The sequence below is a fragment of the Pelophylax lessonae genome, assembly GCF_965119305.1.
Source record: "Pelophylax lessonae genome assembly, contig: HAP1_SCAFFOLD_398, whole genome shotgun sequence".
In the NCBI taxonomy this organism is placed as follows: Eukaryota; Metazoa; Chordata; class Amphibia; order Anura; family Ranidae; genus Pelophylax; species Pelophylax lessonae.
In genome coordinates this window covers 122624-144886 of record NW_028119946.1, presented here as the reverse complement: position 1 = coordinate 144886, position 22263 = coordinate 122624, and the positions used below count along the sequence as shown (strand labels likewise).

General features: G+C 49.8%; 1 protein-coding gene across 1 annotated transcript in view; it reads left to right on the top strand.

Moving 5' to 3' along the window:
* Window positions 1-22263, top strand: part of LOC309543834 (vitamin D3 hydroxylase-associated protein-like) — an 81384-nt gene that overhangs the window by 5945 nt on the left and 53176 nt on the right. Inside the window, exons 2-3 of the mRNA XM_082276261.1 lie at window positions 6630-6743; window positions 8653-8796. Of these exons, the coding sequence (XP_082132387.1) occupies window positions 6630-6743; window positions 8653-8796 (258 nt within the window). The remainder of the gene's footprint in view (window positions 1-6629; window positions 6744-8652; window positions 8797-22263) is intronic.

Sequence of the window (22263 nt, the reverse complement as noted above, 5' to 3'; positions counted from 1 at the left end):
AGGTGACATGGGGGGCCCCGGGCCCCGGTGCAGACTGTACTATGATCCCACCAGGACAATTCCTGGAACTGCAACAGAGGTGACATGGGGGGCCCCGGGCCCCGGTGCAGACTGTACTATGATCCCACCAGGACAATCCCTGGAACTGCAACAGAGGTGACATGGGGGGCCCCGGGCCCCGGTGCAGACTGTACTATGATCCCACCAGGACAATTCCTGGAACTGCAACAGAGGTGACATGGGGGGCCCCGGGCCCCGGTGCAGACTGTACTATGATCCCACCAGGACAATTCCTGGAACTGCAACAGAGGTGACATGGGGGGCCCCGGGCCCCGGTGCAGACTGTACTATGATCCCACCAGGACAATTCCTGGAACTGCAACAGAGGTGACATGGGGGGCCCCGGGCCCCGGTGCAGACTGTACTATGATCCCACCAGGACAATCCCTGGAACTGCAACAGAGGTGACATGGGGGGCCCCGGGCCCCGGTGCAGACTGTACTATGATCCCACCAGGACAATTCCTGGAACTGCAACAGAGGTGACATGGGGGGCCCCGGGCCCCGGTGCAGACTGTACTATGATCCCACCAGGACAATTCCTGGAACTGCAACAGAGGTGACATGGGGGGCCCCGGGCCCCGGTGCAGACTGTACTATGATCCCACCAGGACAGTCCCTGGCACTGCAACAGAGGTGACATGGGGGGCCCCGGGCCCCGGTGCAGACTGTACTATGATCCCACCAGGACAATTCCTGGAACTGCAACAGAGGTGACATGGGGGGCCCCGGGCCCCGGGCCCCGGTGCAGACTGTACTATGATCCCTCCAGGACAGTTCCTGGAACTGCAACAGAGGTGACATGGGGGGCCCCGGGCCCCGGTGCAGACTGTACTATGATCCCACCAGGACAATTCCTGGAACTGCAACAGAGGTGACATGGGGGGCCCCGGGCCCCGGTGCAGACTGTACTATGATCCCTCCAGGACAATTCCTGGAACTGCAACAGAGGTGACATGGGGGGCCCCGGGCCCCGGTGCAGACTGTACTATGATCCCACCAGGACAATTCCTGGAACTGCAACAGAGGTGACATGGGGGGCCCCGGGCCCCGGTGCAGACTGTACTATGATCCCACCAGGACAGTCCCTGGCACTGCAACAGAGGTGACATGGGGGGCCCCGGGCCCCGGTGCAGACTGTACTATGATCCCTCCAGGACAGGAATCCTGGAATATAGGACTGATGAGTCACCCTGTGCTCAGTGCAGCTTCCTAAAGACTCCAGAGAGAGGTTATTGAATATTTGACCCTTCTGTCCTTCCTTCCTCTCTGGGGCCCCCATTGGGTGAATGTTTCCTGTACAAGAAATGGGGGACAAGACTCAAATGGTGTCCCCATCAGAGAGATTTCCCATCACTTCCTATCCTGACAGTGGAACTCATTAACAATGAATTGTCTGTAAAGTCAAAACGTTTTTTAATGTTGGATGGAGTGGAGAAGGATTAGAACCCCTGTCAGGTGTTTATGGCTGTCTGTGTCCCCACTGGGGCCATTCACCACCTCCATTTCTCCTGGTGTCACCAGAAGAGGAATAGAGGGGAATCTTCCAATGGGGACACTAGTTCTGGAGACAACTATACAAGATTGGACTTCTTCCCATCATGGGAGGGGGAGGGGTTCTCACTCCGTGTTGTGTCTCCAGGACGGGAATCTAACCAGTCAGTCCACATTCCATCCATAACAACAAACTGTCCTTGGAGAACAACTTCTAAATGTGCTCTATGTATTATAACAATGTATCCATGAATGAAGCCTGCGATATCTTATAACAATGTATCCCTATGAATGGAGCCTGCGATATCTTATAACAATGTATCCATGAATGGAGCCCCCAAATATCTTATAACAATGTATCCATGAATGGAGCCTGCGATATCTTATAACAATGTATCAATGAATGGAGCCCCCAAATATCTTATAACAATGTATCAATGAATGAAGCCTGCGATATCTTATAACAATGTATCAATGAATGGAGCCTGCGATATCTTATAACAATGTATCAATGAATGGAGCCTGCGATATCTTATAACAATGTATCTCTATGAACGAAGCCTGCGATATCTTATAACAATGTATCAATGAATGAAGCCTGCGATATCTTATAACAATGTATCCATGAATGGAGCCTGCGATATCTTATAACAATGTATCAATGAATGGAGCCCCCAAATATCTTATAACAATGTATCAATGAATGAAGCCTGCGATATCTTATAACAATGTATCAATGAATGGAGCCTGCGATATCTTATAACAATGTATCAATGAATGGAGCCTGCGATATCTTATAACAATGTATCTCTATGAACGAAGCCTGCGATATCTTATAACAATGTATCAATGAATGAAGCCTGCGATATCTTATAACAATGTATCCATGAATGAAGCCTGCGATATCTTATAACAATGTATCAATGAATGGAGCCCCCAAATATCTTATAACAATGTATCAATGAATGAAGCCTGCGATATCTTATAACAATGTATCAATGAATGGAGCCCCCAAATATCTTATAACAATGTATCTCTATGAATGGAGCCTGCAATATCTTATAACAATGTATCAATGAATGGAGCCTGCGATATCTTATAACAATGTATCAATGAATGGAGCCTGCAATATCTTATAACAATGTATCTTTATGAACGAAGCCTGCAATATCTTATAACAATGTATCTCTATGAATGGAGCCTGCAATCATTGAAGCCACAGGTAACACTCTGAAACACAAACTGGGCCCCAGCTGGTTACTTTGCCAGGGTGGACAGTCTGGAGAGGGGCCCATGTTTCAGGGGGGGGGGGGGGCAGTCTGCAGAGAAGACCATGCTCCAGGGGGGATAGTCTGTAACATGGGGCCCATGTTCCAGGGGTGACCGTCTGCAGAGGGGCCCATGTTCCAGAGGGGACAGTGTGTGGAAGGGCCCATGTTCCTGGGGTGACAGTCTTCTCAGGGGCCCATGTTCCAGGGGGGACAGTCTGTGGATAGGCCCATGTTCCAGGGTTGACAGTCTGCAGATGTGCCCATGTTCCAGGGGGGCAGTCTGCGGAGGGGCCCATGTTCCAGGAGGGACAGTTTGCAGAGGGGCCCATATTCCAGAGGGGACAGTGTGCGGAAGGCCCCCATGTTCCTTTGGTGACAGTCTGCAGAGGGGCCCATGTTTCAGGGGGGAAAGTCTGTGGAGGAGCCCATGTTCCAGAGGGCATAGTCTGTGGAGGGGCCCATGTTCTAGGAGGACAGTCTGCAGAGGAGCCCACGTTCCAGCGGGGGGCAGTCTGCAGAGGAGCCTATGTTCCAGGGGGGACAGTCTGCCACATGGGGCCCACGTTCCAGGGGTGACAGTCTGCAGAGGGGCCCATGTTCCAGGGGGGACAGTTTGCGACATGGGGACCACGTGCCAGGGGTGACAGTCTGAAGAGGGGCCCATGTTCCAGGAGGGACAGTTTGCGGAAGGGCCCATGTACCAAGGGGGACAGTGTGCGGAACGGCCCATGTACCAAGGGGGACAGTGTGTGGAGGAGCCCATGTTCCAGGGGGCATGTCTGTGAATGGGCCCATGTTCCAGGGGGGGACACGGGACAGTCTGTGGCGAAGCCCATGTTCCAGGGGGACAGTGTGTGGAGAAGCCCATGTTCTATGGGGGACAGTCTGCGACATGGGGCCCATGTTCCATGGGGGACAGTCTGCGACATGGGGCCCATGTTCCAGGAAGGACAGTTTGCAGAGGGGCCCATGTTGCAGAGGGGACAGTGTGCGGAAGGACCCATGTTCCTCGGTTGACAGTCTGCGTAGAGGCCCATGTTCCTGGGGTGACAGTCTGCAGCGGGGTCCATGTTCCTAGAGTGACAGTCTGTAGAGGGGCCCATGTTCCAGGGGGGCAGTCTGTGGGTGGGCCCATGTTCCAGGGGGGACAGTCTGTGGAGGAGCCCATGTTCCAGGGGGGACAGTCTGTAAAGGGGCCCATGTTCCAGAGGGGACAGCCTGTGGAGGGGCCCATGTTCCAGGGGTATCAGTCTGTCGAGGGGCCCATGTTAAACGGGTATTAGTCTGTGGAGCATTCAATGTTTCAGGGGGGACAGTCTCTGGATGCGCCCATGTTCCGGGGGGGGGGGGACAGTCTGTGGAGTGGCACATTGTTCCAGGGGGGACAGTCTGTGGAGGGGCCCATGTTCCAGGGGGGACAGTCTGTGGAGGGGCCCATGTTCCAGAGGGGACAGTCTTTGGAGGGGCCCATGTTCCAGGGGGGACAGTCTGTGGAGGGGCCCATGTTCCAGAGGGGACAGTCTGTGGAGAAGCCCACGTTCCAGAGGGGACAGTCTGTGGAGGAGCCCACGTTCCAGAGGGGACAGTCTGTGGAGGAGCTCATGTTCCATGGGTATCAGCAGTCTGTGAAGCATTCCATGTTCCAGGGGGGACAGTCTTCAGAGAGGCCCATGTAAGAGGGGTGACAGTCTGCGGAGGAGCCCATGTTCCAGGGGAGACAGTCTGCGGAGGAGCTCATGTTCCAGGGGAGACAGTATGTGGAGGGGCCCATGTTCCAGGGGGGGCAGTCTGTAGAGGGGCCCATGTTCCAGGGGGGACAGTCTGTGGAGGGGCCCATGTTACAGGGGGGGGGGCAGTCTGTGGAGTGGCACATTGTTCCAGGGAGGGCAGTCTGTAGAGGGGCCCATGTTCCAGGGGGAACAGTCTGTAGAGGGGCCCATGTTCCAGGGGGGACAGTCTGTGGAGGGGCCCATGTTCCAGGGGGGACAGTCTGTGGAGGGGCCCATGTTTCAGGGGGGACAGTCTGTGGAGGGGCCCATGTTTCAGGGGGGACAGTCTGTGGAGGGGCCCATGTTTCAAGGGGGACAGTCTTTGGACAGGCCCATGTTCGAGTGGTGACAGTCTGCGGGGGAGCCCATGTTCCAGGAGGGATAGTCTGCTGATGGGCCCATGTTCCAGGGGGGACAGTGTGTGGAGGGGCCCATGTTCCAGGGGGGACAGTCTGTGGATGCGTCCATTTTCCAGGGGGGACAGTCTTCAGAGAGGCCCATGTAAGAGGGGTGACAGTCTGCGGAGAAGCCCATGTTCCAGGGGAGACAGTCTGTGGAGGGGCCCATGTTCCAGGGGGGGCAGTCTGTAGAGGGGCCCATGTTCCAGGGGGGAAAGTCTGTGATGGGGCCCATGTTACAGGGGGGGGGAGCAGTCTGTGGAGTGGCACATTGTTCCAGGGAGGGCAGTCTGTAGAGGGGCCCATGTTCCAGGGGGGACAGTCTGTGGAGGGGCCCATGTTCCAGGGGGGACAGTCTGTGGATGTGCCCATGTTTCAGGAGTATCAGTCCGTGGATGCGCCCATGTTCCAATGGTGTTAGTCTGTGGAGGGGCCCATGTTCCAGAGGGGACAGTCTGTGAAGGGACCCATATTTCAGAGGGGACAGTCTGTGGATGCGCCCATGTTCCAGGGGGAACAGTCTGTGGAGTGACACATTGTTCCAGGGGGGACAGTATGTGGAGGGGTCCACGTTTCAGGGGGACAGTCTTCGGGGGGTGGCCCATGTTTGAGGGGTGACAGTCTGCGGAGGAGTCCATATTCCAGGAGAGACAGTCTGGTGAGGGGCCCATGTTCCAGGGGGGACAGTATGTGGAGGGGTCCACGTTTCAGGGGGACAGTCTTCGGGGTGGCCCATGTTCGAGGGGTGACAGTCTGCGGAGGAGTCCATGTTCCAGGAGAGACAGTCTGGTGAGGGGCCCATGTTCCAGGGGGGACAGTCTTTGGAGGGGCCCATGTTCCAGGGGGGACAGTGTGTGGATGCTCCCATGTTCCGGGGGTTGACAATCTGTGGAGGGGTCTATGTTTCAGGGGGGGGGTAGTCTGGGGATGGGCCCATGTTCCAGGGGGTCACAGTCTGTGGAGGGGCCCATGTTACAAGGATGTTAGTCTGTTAAGGGGCCCATGTTCCAGGGGGGACAGTGTATGGAGCGGTCCATGTTTCAACAGCCTCAAACAGTGATAATAAATGTTACTGAACTCCATCAAAAGCCGCAAACTCATCTCCCAGCCATGAGCATAGAACTAAGTTAGGGTCTCAACACCAGCCCCAAGCTATAATCTTAAAAACAGTCCTAACACCAAGCAGCGGGCCGGATACCAGCACCTGACTATGAGTATGAAATAACCCATAGGACCATTCATGGGCGGCGGGCCAACACTAACTGTAGAAGAAGGCCATGGCAGCAGCACCAGGCAATGAGCAAAGTATCAGCCTTATAACCATGTTATGGTCCCTACACCACCTCCACACCACGGGTTCAAAACCAGTCCTAGAAACAGGTTATAAACCCATACTAGCCCCAGCACCGAGCCATAAGCCTACCAACTTCCCCAGGCTCCCTAAATGTTCAACCACCAATCCATGGGCCTGACCAACTCTAGCACCAAACCATGGACTCGGCTCCGGCACCAAACCATGGACTCGGCTCCGGCACCAGGCTCTGGCCCCCAGTTTGTCCCAATAGCTCTGCCCCAACACTAACCCTTCTTTTTTCCAATGACTGCAAACCAATAAATGGAATGTTTGTGTTCTTCTAGAACCCAAGTGTGGACCATAAGAGGATTCTGGATCTGACGTTGGGGGAACTGGCCAAGGAGCTGAAGGACGGCTCGCTATCTCCTGAGACGGCTCTCTATGTCTATGTGGAGAAGGTGAACAATTTATAAAACACAAGGAGCCAAAATCCAGGTTTATGGGAGATAAATAGCCAGAAAATACATTCTATAATTACCCAATAGTTGTATCTGTTGTGGGAGGAGCTATCACAGATTCATTAATGATGCCCCCCCCCCCCCCTAGATGTATAGTACTATTGGGTTGCCTGTTGTAGGTGATAGTGTCATGTAGAGAATTCAGCCAACCAGTAACGTGCAACTTGAAGCCTTCAGTATGAATGCAAGATTGACTGCGCCAATAATAAATGGTAAAGGGGTGGAGCACTTTTCTGGGGAGGGGTGTATGTATATAACGTACATCCAGCATACAAACATATCAGCAAATCTACCCAACAAGGAGTTGTGCACATTTTCCTCAGTGGGAGGAATAGTGTCCCATCATTGGTGTCAGTGGGAGGAATAGTGTCCCATCATTGGTGTCAGTGGGGGGAATAGTGCCCCATCATTGGTATCAGTGGGAGGAATAGTGCCCCATCATTGGTGTCAGTGGGAGGAATAGTGTCCCATCATTGGTGTCAGTGGGAGGAATAGTGCCCCATCATTGGTGTCAGTGGGAGGAATAGTGTCCCATAATTGGTGTCAGTGGGAGGAATAGTGCCCCATCATTGGTGTCAGTGGGAGGAATAGTGCCCCATCATTGGTGTCAGTGGGAGGAATAGTGTCCCATCATTGGTGTCAGTGGGAGGAATAGTGTCCCATCATTGGTGTCAGTGGGAGGAATAGTGCCCCATCATTGGTGTCAGTGGGAGGAATAGTGTCCCATCATTGGTATCAGTGGGAGGAATAGTGCCCCATCATTGGTATCAGTGGGAGGAATAGTGCCCCATCATTGGTGTCAGTGGGAGGAATAGTGTCCCATCATTGGTATCAGTGGGAGGAATAGTGCCCCATCATTGGTGTCAGTGGGAGGAATAGTGTCCCATCATTGGTGTCAGTGGGAGGAATAGTGCCCCATCATTGGTGTCAGTGGGAGGAATAGTGTCCCATCATTGGTATCAGTGGGAGGAATAGTGCCCCATCATTGGTGTCAGTGGGAGGAATAGTGTCCCATCATTGGTGTCAGTGGGAGGAATAGTGCCCCATCATTGGTGTCAGTGGGAGGAATAGTGCCCCATCATTGGTGTCAGTGGGAGGAATAGTGTCCCATCATTGGTGTCAGTGGGGAGGAATAGTGTCCCATCATTGGTGTCAGTGGGAGGAATAGTGCCCCATCATTGGTGTCAGTGGGAGGAATAGTGTCCCATAATTGGTGTCAGTGGGAGGAATAGTGCCCCATCATTGGTGTCAGTGGGAGTAATAGTGCCCCCATCATTGGTGTCAGTGGGAAGAATAGTGCCCCATCATTGGTGTCAGTGGGGAGGAATAGTGTCCCATAATTGGTGTCAGTGGGAGGAATAGTGCCCCATCATTGGTGTCAGTGGGAGGAATAGTGCCCCATCATTGGTGTCAGTGATAGGAATAGTGTCCCATCATTGGTGTCAGTGGAAGGAATAGTGTCCCATCATTGGTGTCAGTGGGGGGAATAGTGCCCCATCATTGGTGTTAGTGGGAGGAATAGTGCCCCATCATTGGTGTCAGTGGGAGGAATAGTGTCCCATCATTGGTGTCAGTGGGGGGAATAGTGTCCCATCATTGGTGTCAGTGGGGGGAATAGTGTCCCATCATTGGTGTCAGTGGGAGGAATAGTGCCCCATCATTGGTGTCAGTGGGAGGAATAGTGCCCCATCATTGGTGTCAGTGGGAGGAATAGTGCCCCATCATTGGTGTCAGTGGGAGGAATAGTGCCCCATCATTGGTGTCAGTGGGAGGAATAGTGCCCTATCATTGGTGTCAGTGGGCGGAATACTAGGACATGGTGCATAATGTGTATCATATTCCCCAACAGGCTCTTGAAGTACACAATGATGTGAACTGTGTGACGGTCTTCATGTCGGACTGCGAAACTCAGATCAAGAAACTGCGAGAGAGAGAGGAGAAGGGTCCTCTGTATGGGGTCCCGGTGTCCATAAAGGAGCAGCTCAGCTACCAGGTAATTATATCCATACAATCATATCTCCCTATTGTACATGGAATATTCTTTTCCTATAGTGTGATACAAAATCTGCCGTGATTAGAGTGTTAGCTCTTCAGGGAAGGACTTTGAGTTGGTAGGAAGAGTTCCAGGAACAGTCGGGGGCCACGGGGCCAAGTTTGTATGGTGAGGGGTCTGTAAGATTTTTACATTGCCCATTTCTTTTATTAATTTTCTACAGAAAAATACATTCTAGACTCAGATTGTTCTCAGACATTTCTAATGTCCTCCTGACCGGCCTATCCTGAGATGGGGGTCACAACAGTCCTTTGTGGGATTTTCACCTGGAATTGGGGGTCCTAACAGTCCTCTGTGGGATTTTCACCTGGGATGGGGGGTCCTAATAGGCTTGGGTGGCCAGACATCCCTGGTTTCTGGGGACAGTCCCTGGAGTGAGGACACTGTCTCGGAGTCAGTTTGTCCCCAGATTGCAGGGGCGGTGCTAGGTACAGGGCCGATCCTGGGCGGGCACTGAGGCAGATAGGGGGTGCTGAAGCCAGTGGCATACCAACGGGGGGGGGGGGGGGAAGTCCACTCCAGGTGCCATGCACTGGGGGGTGTCTGGCCAGCATCGTCTGCTCTGTCAGCTTTAATATGAATCCCTGGTCGCCCACTGTCACACAAAGTCCCATCTCCTGGTCTGGCTCCTTTTGATAGACAGCATGCTTGTCCAATGCCGGGACATGTGCTGTCTAATATATGTAGAAGCCCATCCAGGAGGTGGGACTTTGTGTGACGGCGGGTGCACAGCGTTTCAAATTAAAGCTGACACAGCGGGGGACGCAGGCCTGTGAGATGATCTGGCCGGCTCTCCTCTTCATCTCTTCTCTCTGATCCCCTGCACTGGTAAGGCTGCATTGCTGGGCACTGGTGAGGCTGCATTGGATGGGCACTGGTGAGGCTACATTGCTGGGCACTAGTCAGGCTGCATTGGATGGGCACGGGTGAGGCTGCATAGATGGGCATGGGTGAGGCTGCATAGATGGGCACTGCTGAGGCTGCATAGATGGGCATGGGTGAGGCTGCATAGATGGGCACTGCTGAGGCTGCATAGATGGGCATGGGTGAGGCTGCATAGATGGGCACTGCTGAGGCTGCATAGATGGGCACTGCTGAGGCTGCATAGATGGGCATGGGTGAGGCTGCATAGATGGGCACTGCTGAGGCTGCATAGATGGGCATGGGTGAGGCTGCATAGATGGGCACTGCTGAGGCTGCATAGATGGGCACTGCTGAGGCTGCATTGGATGGGCACTGGTGAGGCTGCATAGATGGGCACTGGTGAGGCTGCAAAGATGGGCACTGGTGAGGCTGCATTGCTGGGATATGTTAAGGCTGCATAGATGGGCACAGCTGAGGCTGCATAGATGGGCATGGGTGAGGCTGCATAGATGGGCACTGCTGAGGCTGCATAGATGGGCATGGGTGAGGCTGCATAGATGGGCACTGCTGAGGCTGCATAGATGGGCACTGCTGAGGCTGCATTGGATGGGCACTGGTGAGGCTGCATAGATGGGCACTGGTGAGGCTGCAAAGATGGGCACTGGTGAGGCTGCAAAGATGGGCACTGGTGAGGCTGCATTGCTGGGATATGTTAAGGCTGCATAGATGGGCACAGCTGAGCCCTGCATTCTTTATGTTAGAACATAGTATACACGGATATGGGAAATGAACACCTTGAACTGGGTGGACTTTATACTTTATTGGGTGGTCTTTATTCAACCTTAACTATGTTACTATGTAGCGCTATCCTGAGCACTACTTAGCCCTGCAGTCTTTATGTAACGCACTCCTGAACTCCTGAACTCATAGCATTTGGTAATCATATCACATAAAATTCGAAGTATCTTTTTTTTTTATCTCATGGAGGAAAATAACATGTATATATATATATCATACAATCATTCCATAAACACATCCCACATACACCGCATGTATAATCTGAGGGAAATATGGATTTTTCCTACAGATTACTTGTAAAATCCATTTCTCGGAGTAAATCACGGGACACAGAGCCATATTCATTACTATATGGGTTATACGCCACCTACAGGTGAATAGACAATGGCAACCAATCAGACAGGAAGTCCCCCTATATAACCCCTCCCACACAGGAAGTACCTCAGATTTGTAGTAAGCAATAAACACCTCATACAAGAAAGGAGGGACCTCTGTGTCCCGTGATGTACTCCAAGAAGTGGATTTTACAGGTAAGCTGTAGGAAAAATCCATATTTCTTTATCGTACATCACGGGACACAGAGCCATAATCATTACCATATGGGACGTCCCATAGCAATGCACCTGAGGGGAGGGCGACACCATAAAACACCGCCATCTGACCACAAAAGGTCTACACCACTGCCTGCAGAACAATGCGGCCAAATTCAGACTCCTTCTGGGACCAAACATCCACTCAATAGAATCTAGTGAACGTATGCACCGACGACCAAGTCACGGCCTTGCAAATCTGAGCCATAGCAGCTTGATGGCGACCTGCCAAAGGTGCACCTACTCCTCTGGTAGAATGTGCCTTTACAGGAAAAGGTGGAACCTTTCCTATTAAACCATATGCCTGGATAATAACCTGGCAAATCCATTGAGAAATTGTAGACTTAGATGCTGTCTGCCCTTTCCTGGGCCCTTCTAGCAGCACAGACAAAAGATCAGTCTTACGAATCTGAGCTGATCTCTCCAAGTAAAACTTAAGTGCACGTATTACATCAAGAGAATGCAATAACTTTTCCTCCTCTGAGTGAGGATTTGGAAAAAAGGAAGGTAGTATAATGTCCTGATTCAAATGAAAGGCGTACATCACCTTGGGCAAAAAACCTGGGTGTGGACGTAGAATCTCCCTATCTTCATGTAAAATCAAGAATGGCTCTTTACAAGAAAGAGCTGCTAGTTCAGATAGTCTTCTGGCTGAAGTGTAGCACTACCCCCCCCCCCCAAGGACCGCCAGTTATCCTCTCCTTGGGTCCCCCCGAGTTACTAGCACACAATCTTGGCAGATTACAATTTCTCAATTCCTCCACTCGGCTCACTCCAATAATCAGTCCAGGGGTATTTGGTTGTTTTGTGGTTTATTGTAAATTGTGGACAGGGGAAGGAAACAGTGGGATACTCCAATTTAACTATAGACAATGTTGAGGACTCCTATCCTCTGATACAGCCAGGCTGTTTATTGATCCTGCCACTATGGATGAATTTGAATTGAGTCTCATTTCCTCAGACGACTCGATGAACAAACAATTATCTTCAGGACACTCTCCCTAGTAGCCTCTCTCTTCCTCTGCTGACACCCATCCACTGACTATCCTACAAGCAGGGGTGCCCCCCCCAGGTCAGACCCCTTGACACAAGTCCCTGTACTCGTGATACTGCAGTCCCAGGGTCTCCAGTGTCTCCCCTCTCAGTGAGTTCTCCTGGACCTCTGGGTTCAGCTCCTCTCAACCACTCCTCTGGTCCTCAGGACAACCTCCTGTGACCCCATGGCACCTCTACAGAGGAGAAGGCAGCCGCCCCCTCCCTCTGGGGCTCTGCTCTCCAGCCAAAGACCCCCCAGCACATGTGCTCCTGTGCTTTATACAGTATCCCAGAATGCACCGAGGCGACCTGCCCTCTGCCAATCATCAGGACTGTATCAAAAGCCTATGCACCCATTCGTCAGGTTTCCTCCCACTGTCCAACATGGCTCCCTATTGGACCAGCATGAAATACTCCTCAGACTGAATGAATAAAGCACAATGAGCAGACCTCACTAACAGATCCTGCTCTCTGGTAGGCAGAAAGCAATATAGATTTACCTGCAGCCCCTCTGGTAAGCAGACAGAGCTCAAAACTGTACTCTCTCACTAGCACCTACCTAGGAGGGTGCTACACTCACCCCCCACCAAACCGAGCCATGTCCTCACTAGCACCTACCTAGGAGGGTGCTACACCCCCCCCCCATGCCAAACCGAGCCATGTCCTCACTAGCACCTACCTAGGAGGATGCTACACTCACCCCCCACCAAACCGAGCCATGTCCTCACTAGCACCTACCTAGGAGGGTGCTACACTCACCCCCCACCAAACCGAGCCATGTCCTCACTAGCACCTACCTAGGAGGGTGCTACACTCACCCCCTGCCAAACCAGCCATGTCCTCACTGGCTCTGGACAGCCGCCCCTACAAAAATCCTCTGCACCACAAATGTCACTGAGTATCCCTGAAACGTTGAAATGGGGAAAAGGGAAGTAACATATGTACAGCGCCATGGAGCATACTCCATATGTGGCCAGTAAATACAATAAATTACGTGGAAAAATATATGACTCTGCTGTACAAATATTCACACATTTATGTACACATACCAGGTGGATTTAGACCAATGCACCCCCCGCCAAACAAAAAATTGACATGTAAGAGACATTACCCTATCTAGCTAACTAACAATATTTACATTGCATAGAAATTATCATTGAACAGTGGAGGGCCTTTCCAGACCTGGAAGCCCTAAGCAAGCCTGCAAAGGAAATAGAGTTAAGCACAAATTTGTACATCGCTACCTACTCACGATGAGACTGCCCTCTCCTCTGAGACGACCTTCTCACCACATTATCTCTAACTGCAACATTCTCATAGAGATCTTCATCCTTCCAGGCCCCCTAAGGGCACACTTGACCCGGTGTTCTGTTGTTATACCTGCAATACACAACAAACAGACCCTACCAAGCTGACTATCTAGCAATTCACCATTAGTTCCTGCTAAGAACTTTTTTGTTAAATAAAATAATAGGCACAGTCCCTCTCTGTCTCCAGGGCACTGACTCTCTTCCTATTATAGTCAGACCCACAAGTTCAGAATGAAGAAATGCGGAGTCCACCCGACTGGTGTTCACAGTGTCCTCTCCTTCTGTAACACCGAAGCAACACATCTTCTTCTGCGACAAGCTATCTTGTTGGAGCCTGAACAAACTTGTCCAACTTGTGAGTTTTGTAAATCTCTTCAAGGGGCCCTTCACTCTGGGATCCCCCTCTCTGAAGAGACAATGAGCCACTACCTCCTTTTCCCAAGGTAGCAACTCACACAAAGTTCTTTTACCTGGTCCACTGGCCCAACAGGATCCTTTGAGCAAAGTATCTTTGTGAAGGGTCCTCTTCTTCTGTACTTCAACTCTCCTGGCCCAAATTTCTTCACAAAGTGTCCTTTTAATTCCCGGCTAGTGATCCTGGCCCGTTGACCCAACAGATCTTTATGGAACATACAGTGAATATTACTTCTTAAAGCAAACTGAGGCACAGAACGGAATGCCTACTGAAGTTCTCTGAACACACGTTGTGGGTTAGAGGGTCTGCCCTCTTTTGAGAATATTACACAGTGATAGTTGTTCTGCTGATTCCCAATCCCTCTTGCAAAGATAGAAGGGAAAGGGGAATTTGGAAATTAGGCTTCTGGCCCTAGCAACAATTTTTTTATTTTCTTAAACTCTCTTCGGGCTCTCCAGCCCCCTTTTAATGGACTTCCAGGCTAGCCAGCCTTATACACAACAACTTCTCTACATGGGTGGGAAACTCTGCATCCTCAGCAGTAGTAATCAGGGTGTGGCACCCAAACAGTCTTTCCTGCAGAGTCCTGAATCCGGACAGCCCAAGCCTGGCCTGTTCTGTTTGGGCAGTGAACTTCCACTATGTGGATGGATCGCCCTAGCTTCCAGTTAGCCTTTACAGAGAGGAAGATGTCCCACAATTCAGGCCTCTTCTGGTTATGATACAGCTTGGGGACGTACAGAAATTCCCTCAGGTCAGGCCCCTTGACGCGAGTCCCTGTACTCATGATACTGCAGTCCCAGGGTCTCCAGTGTCTCCCCTCTCAGTCAGCTCTCCTGGAACTCAGGATTCAGCTCTTCTCAACCGCTCCTCTGGTCCTCAGGACAACCTCCTGTGACTGAATGGCACCTCTACAGAGGAGGAGGCAGACTCTGCTCTCCAGCCAAAGACTCCGCAGCACATGTGCTCCTGGCTTTTATACAGTATCCCAGAATGCACCGAGGCGACCTGCCCTCTGCCAATCATCAGGACAGCATGGAAGAAATGTTTCTGCCCAGGATAGGATGATATCCACCTCCTTCTGGGCTGACTGACTTTTGGTGCCTCCCTGGTGGTTGATATAAGCCACAGTTGTGGCATTGTCGGATTGTACCCTGACAGGGTAACCCCAAAATCTGGGCGTCCAGTACTTTAAAGCCCGATAAACTGCTCGGATTTCCAAGATATTGATGGGAAGACTCTTTTCTAGCCCAGACCATTTTCCCTGAACAGTGGCTTCCTCCAGAACCGCTCCCTAGCTGGAGAGATGTCATGGTCACATCGGGTATCATGGTCACAGCACAACTCTCTAATTGGTTGGTATGCCGTCCATTGAGAGCGCAGTGCACATGCGCTGGTGCTATCATCGGCTGCTATGTTTAGGAGATACTCACTGTACCTATATGTGACCCCTATTATAGGCTTACCTGTAGATAGAAGATAAAACATGGTGTTTACTCCTACCAGATCAGTTAGTAAATTGGTAAATAGAAGGAGATGATACATGGATGCAGAGGGAAGTGACAGTGAAGGGGAGAAGAAGCAAAGTTACATAGATCAGGAAGCAGTCTGGGGGAGAGGAGGGGGAAGCCCAGCTACATAAAGCGCACTAAACTGCACTGGGACAAGATAACAGGCAGCTATGGAACCGGTGTAACAGTAAATTCTTCCCCCCATGGGAATGCAGCTGATCAGCTGTGGCTGTGTCATGTAACAGAGAAATGGGGGAGAGAGATGAAAAAAACCTACAGGCTGGGACAAGCAGTATAGGAATAACTGCAGGGAGAGAAACAAAGTTACAGAGATAACAAACTCAGGAGCAGAGCTAACATTAGAGCCAGGGCTGGGAGGGGGGGGGCACACAGGGAGGGGGATCAGTGAGGGACAACTGCCTCTTTCTCAGCAGAAAAAAGCTGGCAGCAGGGAGAGGGGGAGAGATTAGCTTTCAGCTGCTGGAGGAAGATTTCTGTAAGTGTCATTTATTACGAACCCCCCTCCCTGTGTGGGCCCTTCAGGGGAGGGAAACACAGAGGAGGCACGACTAGGATCTTCAAGTCCTGTCGGTGGCACCACAGTGCCCCTTCCAGCTGTGCCCTCCCCCCCCACTCCTCTTTTGGGAGGACATTGCTCTGAGGCAAGACAAACTTGAGGTTCTAACTTCAGTGTTTCAAGGCTTGTACCCAGCTTATACAGCTTATCACACACAGCACTGATTGTCCCAAAGTAACAGAACCTGTCTGGACCAGTAAACATACACCCACAGTGACTCACGCGCCCAACTGCTGATCTGCATCACCTCCAGCCTCTGACAAAGCTCCCATGCTGGAAACACTTTCTTTTAAAGGGAACAGTGCATAAAAATATTTTCTCTTCATACATGATGAAACACAGCGCCATAAATCATAACATATGGGCTATATAGCTACCTACAGGTGAAGGACACTGGCAACCGATCATAAATGATGTCCCCCTATATAAATCTCCCCACACAGGAAGTACCTCAGTTTTTTCACCAGTGTCTTAAGGTGATGGTCACTGCGGAGAGTTTCTGCTTATATTTCTTATGTTTTAAAGCAGAAGAAAGAAGATTATGCTATATACCCCATCAAAGATCTCTGAATCTAAGGGGTTAGCTATCAGATCCATCCTAAACAGTCAATGGACTAAAAAGATGGTACCCAAGCCTCGGGGAGCAGATACAAGGTTTTGCCTGTATTGCTGTCCTTTTTAGGCGCTGGACTCTGGGATCCGGACCCTTGGAATGCACCTTTTCCAGTGCCCTGCCTGTGCTTTTCCAGTGCTTTGTGCCTGGAAAATAGAGAAAGACCATGGCGTCCAAAAAGCGTTCTTTTTGTGCAAAAGCGATTTTAGACAAACTGGAAAACAGCGACAGCGAAACGGAGTTACTTGAAGAACTGAGCGATAGCGATTGGTAGGAAAATTGGTCATCGGGTGCGGAAAGTGACGTCAGCAACGATTCTGATGTCTCTTTCTGGCACATCGCTCCGTTGGAAATTCTGAAGAATCATTTGATATTCTTCCCAAATTCCACATCTATGTGCCAGAAATCACTGTCTTCTCTTTCCGTACCTGATGACCAATTTTCCTGCCAATCGCTATCGCTCAAAAGGTGATAACAGAGGTTCCGGAGAACGAAAGGTTCAGGGTTTTTACTCAAACCTGTTCATAGTCCCCAAACCAAGCGGGGAGGTGAGACCTATTCTGGATCTCAAAGCTCTAAACCAGTTTCTGAACGTTCAAACCTTCCGCATGAAGTCAATTTGTTCAGTCATAGCCTCCGTGCAGGGAGAGGAATTTCTAGCATCCATAGACATCAAAGATGCATATCTTCATGTGCCTATATTCCAGGCCCATTAAAGGTTTCTATGTTTCGCGATAGGAAACCATCATTTTCAGTTTGTTGCCCTGCCCTTCAGGTTAGCCACAGCTCCAAGAGTGTTCACATAGATCCTAGCTCCAGTATTGGCTGTTCTAAGGTCCAGAGGGATATCTATAATATGATATCTGGACAATCTACTACTAATAGATCGATTGGCGTTGGCTCTAAACCAAAGTATCCTTCAGACAGTACAATTTCTAGAATGTCTGGGTTGGATACTGAACACAACCAAGTCAGCATTACAGCCGGTCCAGAGTCTGGAATATCTGGGTTTTCTTGTGGACGCGGCACAGGCAAAGAAATTCTTGCCAGCAAGAAAGGTCTCAGACCTGCAGGATCGGGTTCGGTAGTAAGGCTGAGATATACCTCTATACGTCTTTGCATGATGTGATTAGGGAAGTTAGTGTCCACATTCTAGGCTATTCCCTATGCTTAGTTCCATGCCAGACCCTTACAAAACAACATGACTAGTGTAGAACAGATGTCACTATCAACCTGGCTGAACGGTCAACCCACCACCCACTTGCACCCTTTTACCTTTACCTTATCCCAATAATCGAGACGACACAGTGAGTGGAATAAAATTGGCCATAGCAGCCCTTTTATTAAATACTACACTGCGGGCCCACTTAAACATACTAGGCCTCCAGCCACAAAACGCCAGCTCGGAGACAACACTCTACCTGCAGTGTCCCCATTTTACCTTCCAGTCAAACTGACATCAACTGGAACGCACCAGAGGGAACCTACCACCAGTAGGTCCCAAACCATTACCTTGACTTAAAGGTTCTTGCACCTGCCAGCAAAGACCAACAAAAAACGCCACAGCTGCCACGACATCCCAGGCAAACCTGTCAAAACAAAGAAAAAGAACAAACCCCACCAAAAACCATAACAAATAGATTTGGAATATTAGGGAGGGAGGGAGGGAGGGACGCTGCTTTTATCGAGTGAGGGGAATTTTTGGCGCCCCAGCAGATCCCACCTCTTCCTGCCTGCCAACCCCACCTCCCCCCAGGCTAAGCCTAAACAAACCTAGGCTCCCCCCCTCTACACACACCCTGTAATAAACTAGTGCCTAAATAACTTAACCCCTACCACTCCCCTGTCCACCTAGTCATGCTGGCCCTACACTATTCTCTCCGCTCTTGCTCCAGGCCTTACTTTCTGTCTACATGAACCGGAAGGGTTCAGTCTCTGGACTGGTCCATGTCTCTGGTACCATGGGTACGTCGGAGTCTGAATTGGTGGTTGTTGACCAGAAATCTGGAGAAGGGGAAATATTTTCTTCCAGTGACCTGGTAAAGTGGTGACTACAGATGCCAGTCTCTCCGGCTGGGGAGCGGTTCTGGAGAAGGGCACTGTCCAGGGGAAATGGTCTTGGGTAGAGAGAGGTCTCCCCATCAACATTCTGGAAATCCGAGCAGTCAGTCGGGCTTTGAAATACTGGACACCCAGACTTCGTGGGTCACCCTGTCAGGGTGCAATCCGACAATGCCACGGCTGTGGCTTATGTCAACCATCAAGGAGGCACAAGGAGTCCTGTCCTGGGCAGAGAAGTTTGTGCATTCCCGCAAATATTTCATCGGGAGAATTCTAGCTTTCCTTCAAGCAGGGATAGATATGAAATTAGCCTTGAGCACTATTAAAGGGCAGATTTCAGCCTTATCGGTTTTCTTCCAGGAACCGATCGCTTCCCATTCATTGTTTTAGACCTTTGTCCGGGGAATGTTAGGTTTGCTTCCGCCTGTGAAGCCACCATTGTGTCCTTGGGACTTAAAATTGGTGATGGCAGTTTTGCAAAAAAACGTCTTTTGAGCCTCTTGGGCAGGTTCCCCTGGTTCTTTTTACCAGAAAACTGGTCTTTTTGATTGCGATAACTTCAGCTAGAAGGGTATCGGAACTAGCAGCTCTTTCTTGTAAAGAGCCATTCTTGATTTTTCATCTAGATAGGGTGATTCTACGTCCACACCCAGGTTTTTTCCCCAAGGTAGTGTCCGCCTTTCATTTGAATCAGTACATTATACTACCTTCCTTTTTTCCAGATCCTCACTCAGGGGAGGAAAAGGTATTGCATTTCCTTGATGAAATGCGTGCACTTAAGTTTTACTTAGAGAAATCAGCTCGGATTCGAAAGACCGAAAGCTTGTTTGTGCTGCCAGAAGGCCCCAGAAGGGGTTGGCAGCATCTAAGTCTACGATTTTTTGTTTGATTCACCAGGTTATTACCCAGGCGTATGATTTAGAAGGGAAGGTTCCGCCTTTTCCTGTAAAGGCACATTCTACCAGAGGAGTAGGGGCCTCTTGGGAACATCGCCATCAAGCCTCTATGGCTCAGATTTGCAAGGCCGCTACCTGGTCATCGGTGCATATGTTCACTCGTTTCTATAGAGTGGATGTTGGGACCCAGGAGGAATCTGCATTTGGCCGCAGTGTACTGTGGGCAGCGGTGGTCCTTTTGGTGGTCAGATGGCAGTATTTTTTAATTCGTATCCCCCTCCCCTCAGATGCATTGCTTTGGGACATCCCATATGTTATGATTATTGGCTCTGTGTCCCGTGATGTACGAAGAGAATAATGGATTTTTTAATACAGACTTACCTGTAAAATCCATTTCTTGAAGTACTATACATCATGGGACACAGAGGTCCCTCCCTTCTTCTATGGGGTCTTTATTGCTTGTACAGTTACTGTATGTGATTTAGCGGTACAGAGCCGACTTGCTGCAGTAAATGTACTGCTGGCGGTCAGCAAGTGGTTAAAGTGGACTTACCAGTCCCGCTGCAGGATTCTGTAACAAGAATCCAATCCTTACCCATCACGGTGAGTTTCTGTCACTTGCCGACCTTACATAGTTACAAAGTCACATAGTAGTTGAGGTTGAAAAAATACAATAGTCCATCCAGTTCAACCTGTGTAGGTGTGATCATTTCCCATACCCCTGAATGCTTTGATCTTGGAGATGTATGTCCAGAAGTCTTTTAAAAGTAGCCATATTCCCTGCAGTTACCACCATTTGTGGTAGAGAATTCCACAGTCGCGTAGCCTGAGGTTAAAATGCTTCTCCTCTAATCGCATTGTATGGCCTTGTGTCCTCATGCATTCTTTGCGACTGAATAGTTTTCTTTCTATGCTCTGATCACCGTTGAGGTATTTGTAAATTGCTATCATGTCCCCTCTCAGGCGTCTCTTCTCATGGGAGAATAAATCAAGCACTTCTAAAAGCTCTTCGTAATTAAGGTCCTCTAATCCCCTAATAAGTTTTGTTGCCCTTCTCTGGACTCTCTCCAGCTCCAACACATCCCTCCTGAGGACCGGTGCCCAGAACTGGACAGAATACTCCAGATGTGGTCGGACAAATGATTTATAAAGTGGAAGGATTATAGTTTTGTCTCTGGAATACATCCCTTTCTTTATGCATGCCAAGATTCTGCCGGATTTGGCAGCCGTAGCTTGACATAGCATGCTATGGCTAAGTCTATCTGCTACTAAGACTCCCAGATCTTTCTCCATTTTTGATACCCCCAGAGGTTCCCCCCCAGCGTGTATATTGGCAATGCGTTTTTAGTCCCTAAGTGCAATACCTTGCACTTATCCACATTTAACCATGTAGTTGCCCACTCTGTAATTTTGTTCAGGTCATTCTGCAAGATTTTTGCCTCCCGATGTGAAGTTATTGCCCTGCTCAATTTTGTGTCATCTGCAAACACTGAGATTGAGCTACTGACCCCATCCTCAATGCTATTTATGAATAAATTGAACAAAATTGAACCCAGAACTGAGCCTTGGGGGACCCCACTTACCACCTCAGACCAGTCTGAGTATTCATTATTTACTACCACCCTTTGGAAACGCCCCTTTAACCAGTTCTGTATCCAAGAGCAAACCTTGTGGTCGATGCCTGTGGACCTTAATTTACAAATCAACCGTTTGTGGGGAACTGTATCAAACACCTTAGCAAAATCCAGGTACACCACGAACACATCCGCTGGTCTCCCCCTATCCAACTCACAGCTCACCTCCTTGTAGAATGTTAACAGATTGGTTTGACAAGAACACCCTTTAGTAAACCCGTGCTGATTACTGCTGATGATATTATTGATTTTAGCAAAGTCCTGGATATAGTCCCTTATCATCCCCTCCAGAAGTTTACATACTATTGATGTCAGGCTGACTGGCCTATAATTTCCCGGTAAATGCCTCTGCCCTTTTTTGAATATTGGTATCACGTTAGCTTTCCTCCAGTCACCTGGTACATTTCCTGTCCTAATACTGTCAGCAAAGATCAGGAACAGTGGTCTGGATATAACCTTACTGAGTTCATTGAGTACTCTCGGATGTACGCCATCCGGGCCTGGTGATTTATTTGTGTTAATTTTATCCATCCTTTCCCTGATTTCACCCTCTGTTAGCCATAGCAGCAAGTCCTGTGAAGTACTGCTAACCATACAGTCATGGTCAGTGTACCCCATACAGTCATGGTCAGTGTACTCCATACAGTCATAGTCAGTGTACTCCATACAGTCATGGTCAGTGTACCCCCATACAGTCATAGTCAGTGTACCCCATACAGCCATGGTCAGTGTACTCCATACAGTCATGGTCAGTGAACCCCTCCTTTTCCTGTGTAAAGACTGAGGAGAAGAAAGCATTCAGCACGGTTGCCTTTTCCTTGCCCTCTGTGACCATCCTCCCATCATCGTTAATTATGTGTGCAATATGCTCTGACCTCGTTTTTTTTGCTGTTGATATATTTAAAGAATTTCTTAGGGTTCTTTTTACTATCTTCCACTATTTGTCTCTCAAAGTTAATTTTTGCCATTTTGATTTTGTATTTACATTTCTTATTTAATTCCTTGTATTGTTTGAAAGCCGATACTGTCCCCTCCGATTTATATTTCTTGAAGGCCATCATTTTTTCTCTAATAAGTTTCTTTACATTATGGCTAAGCCAGCC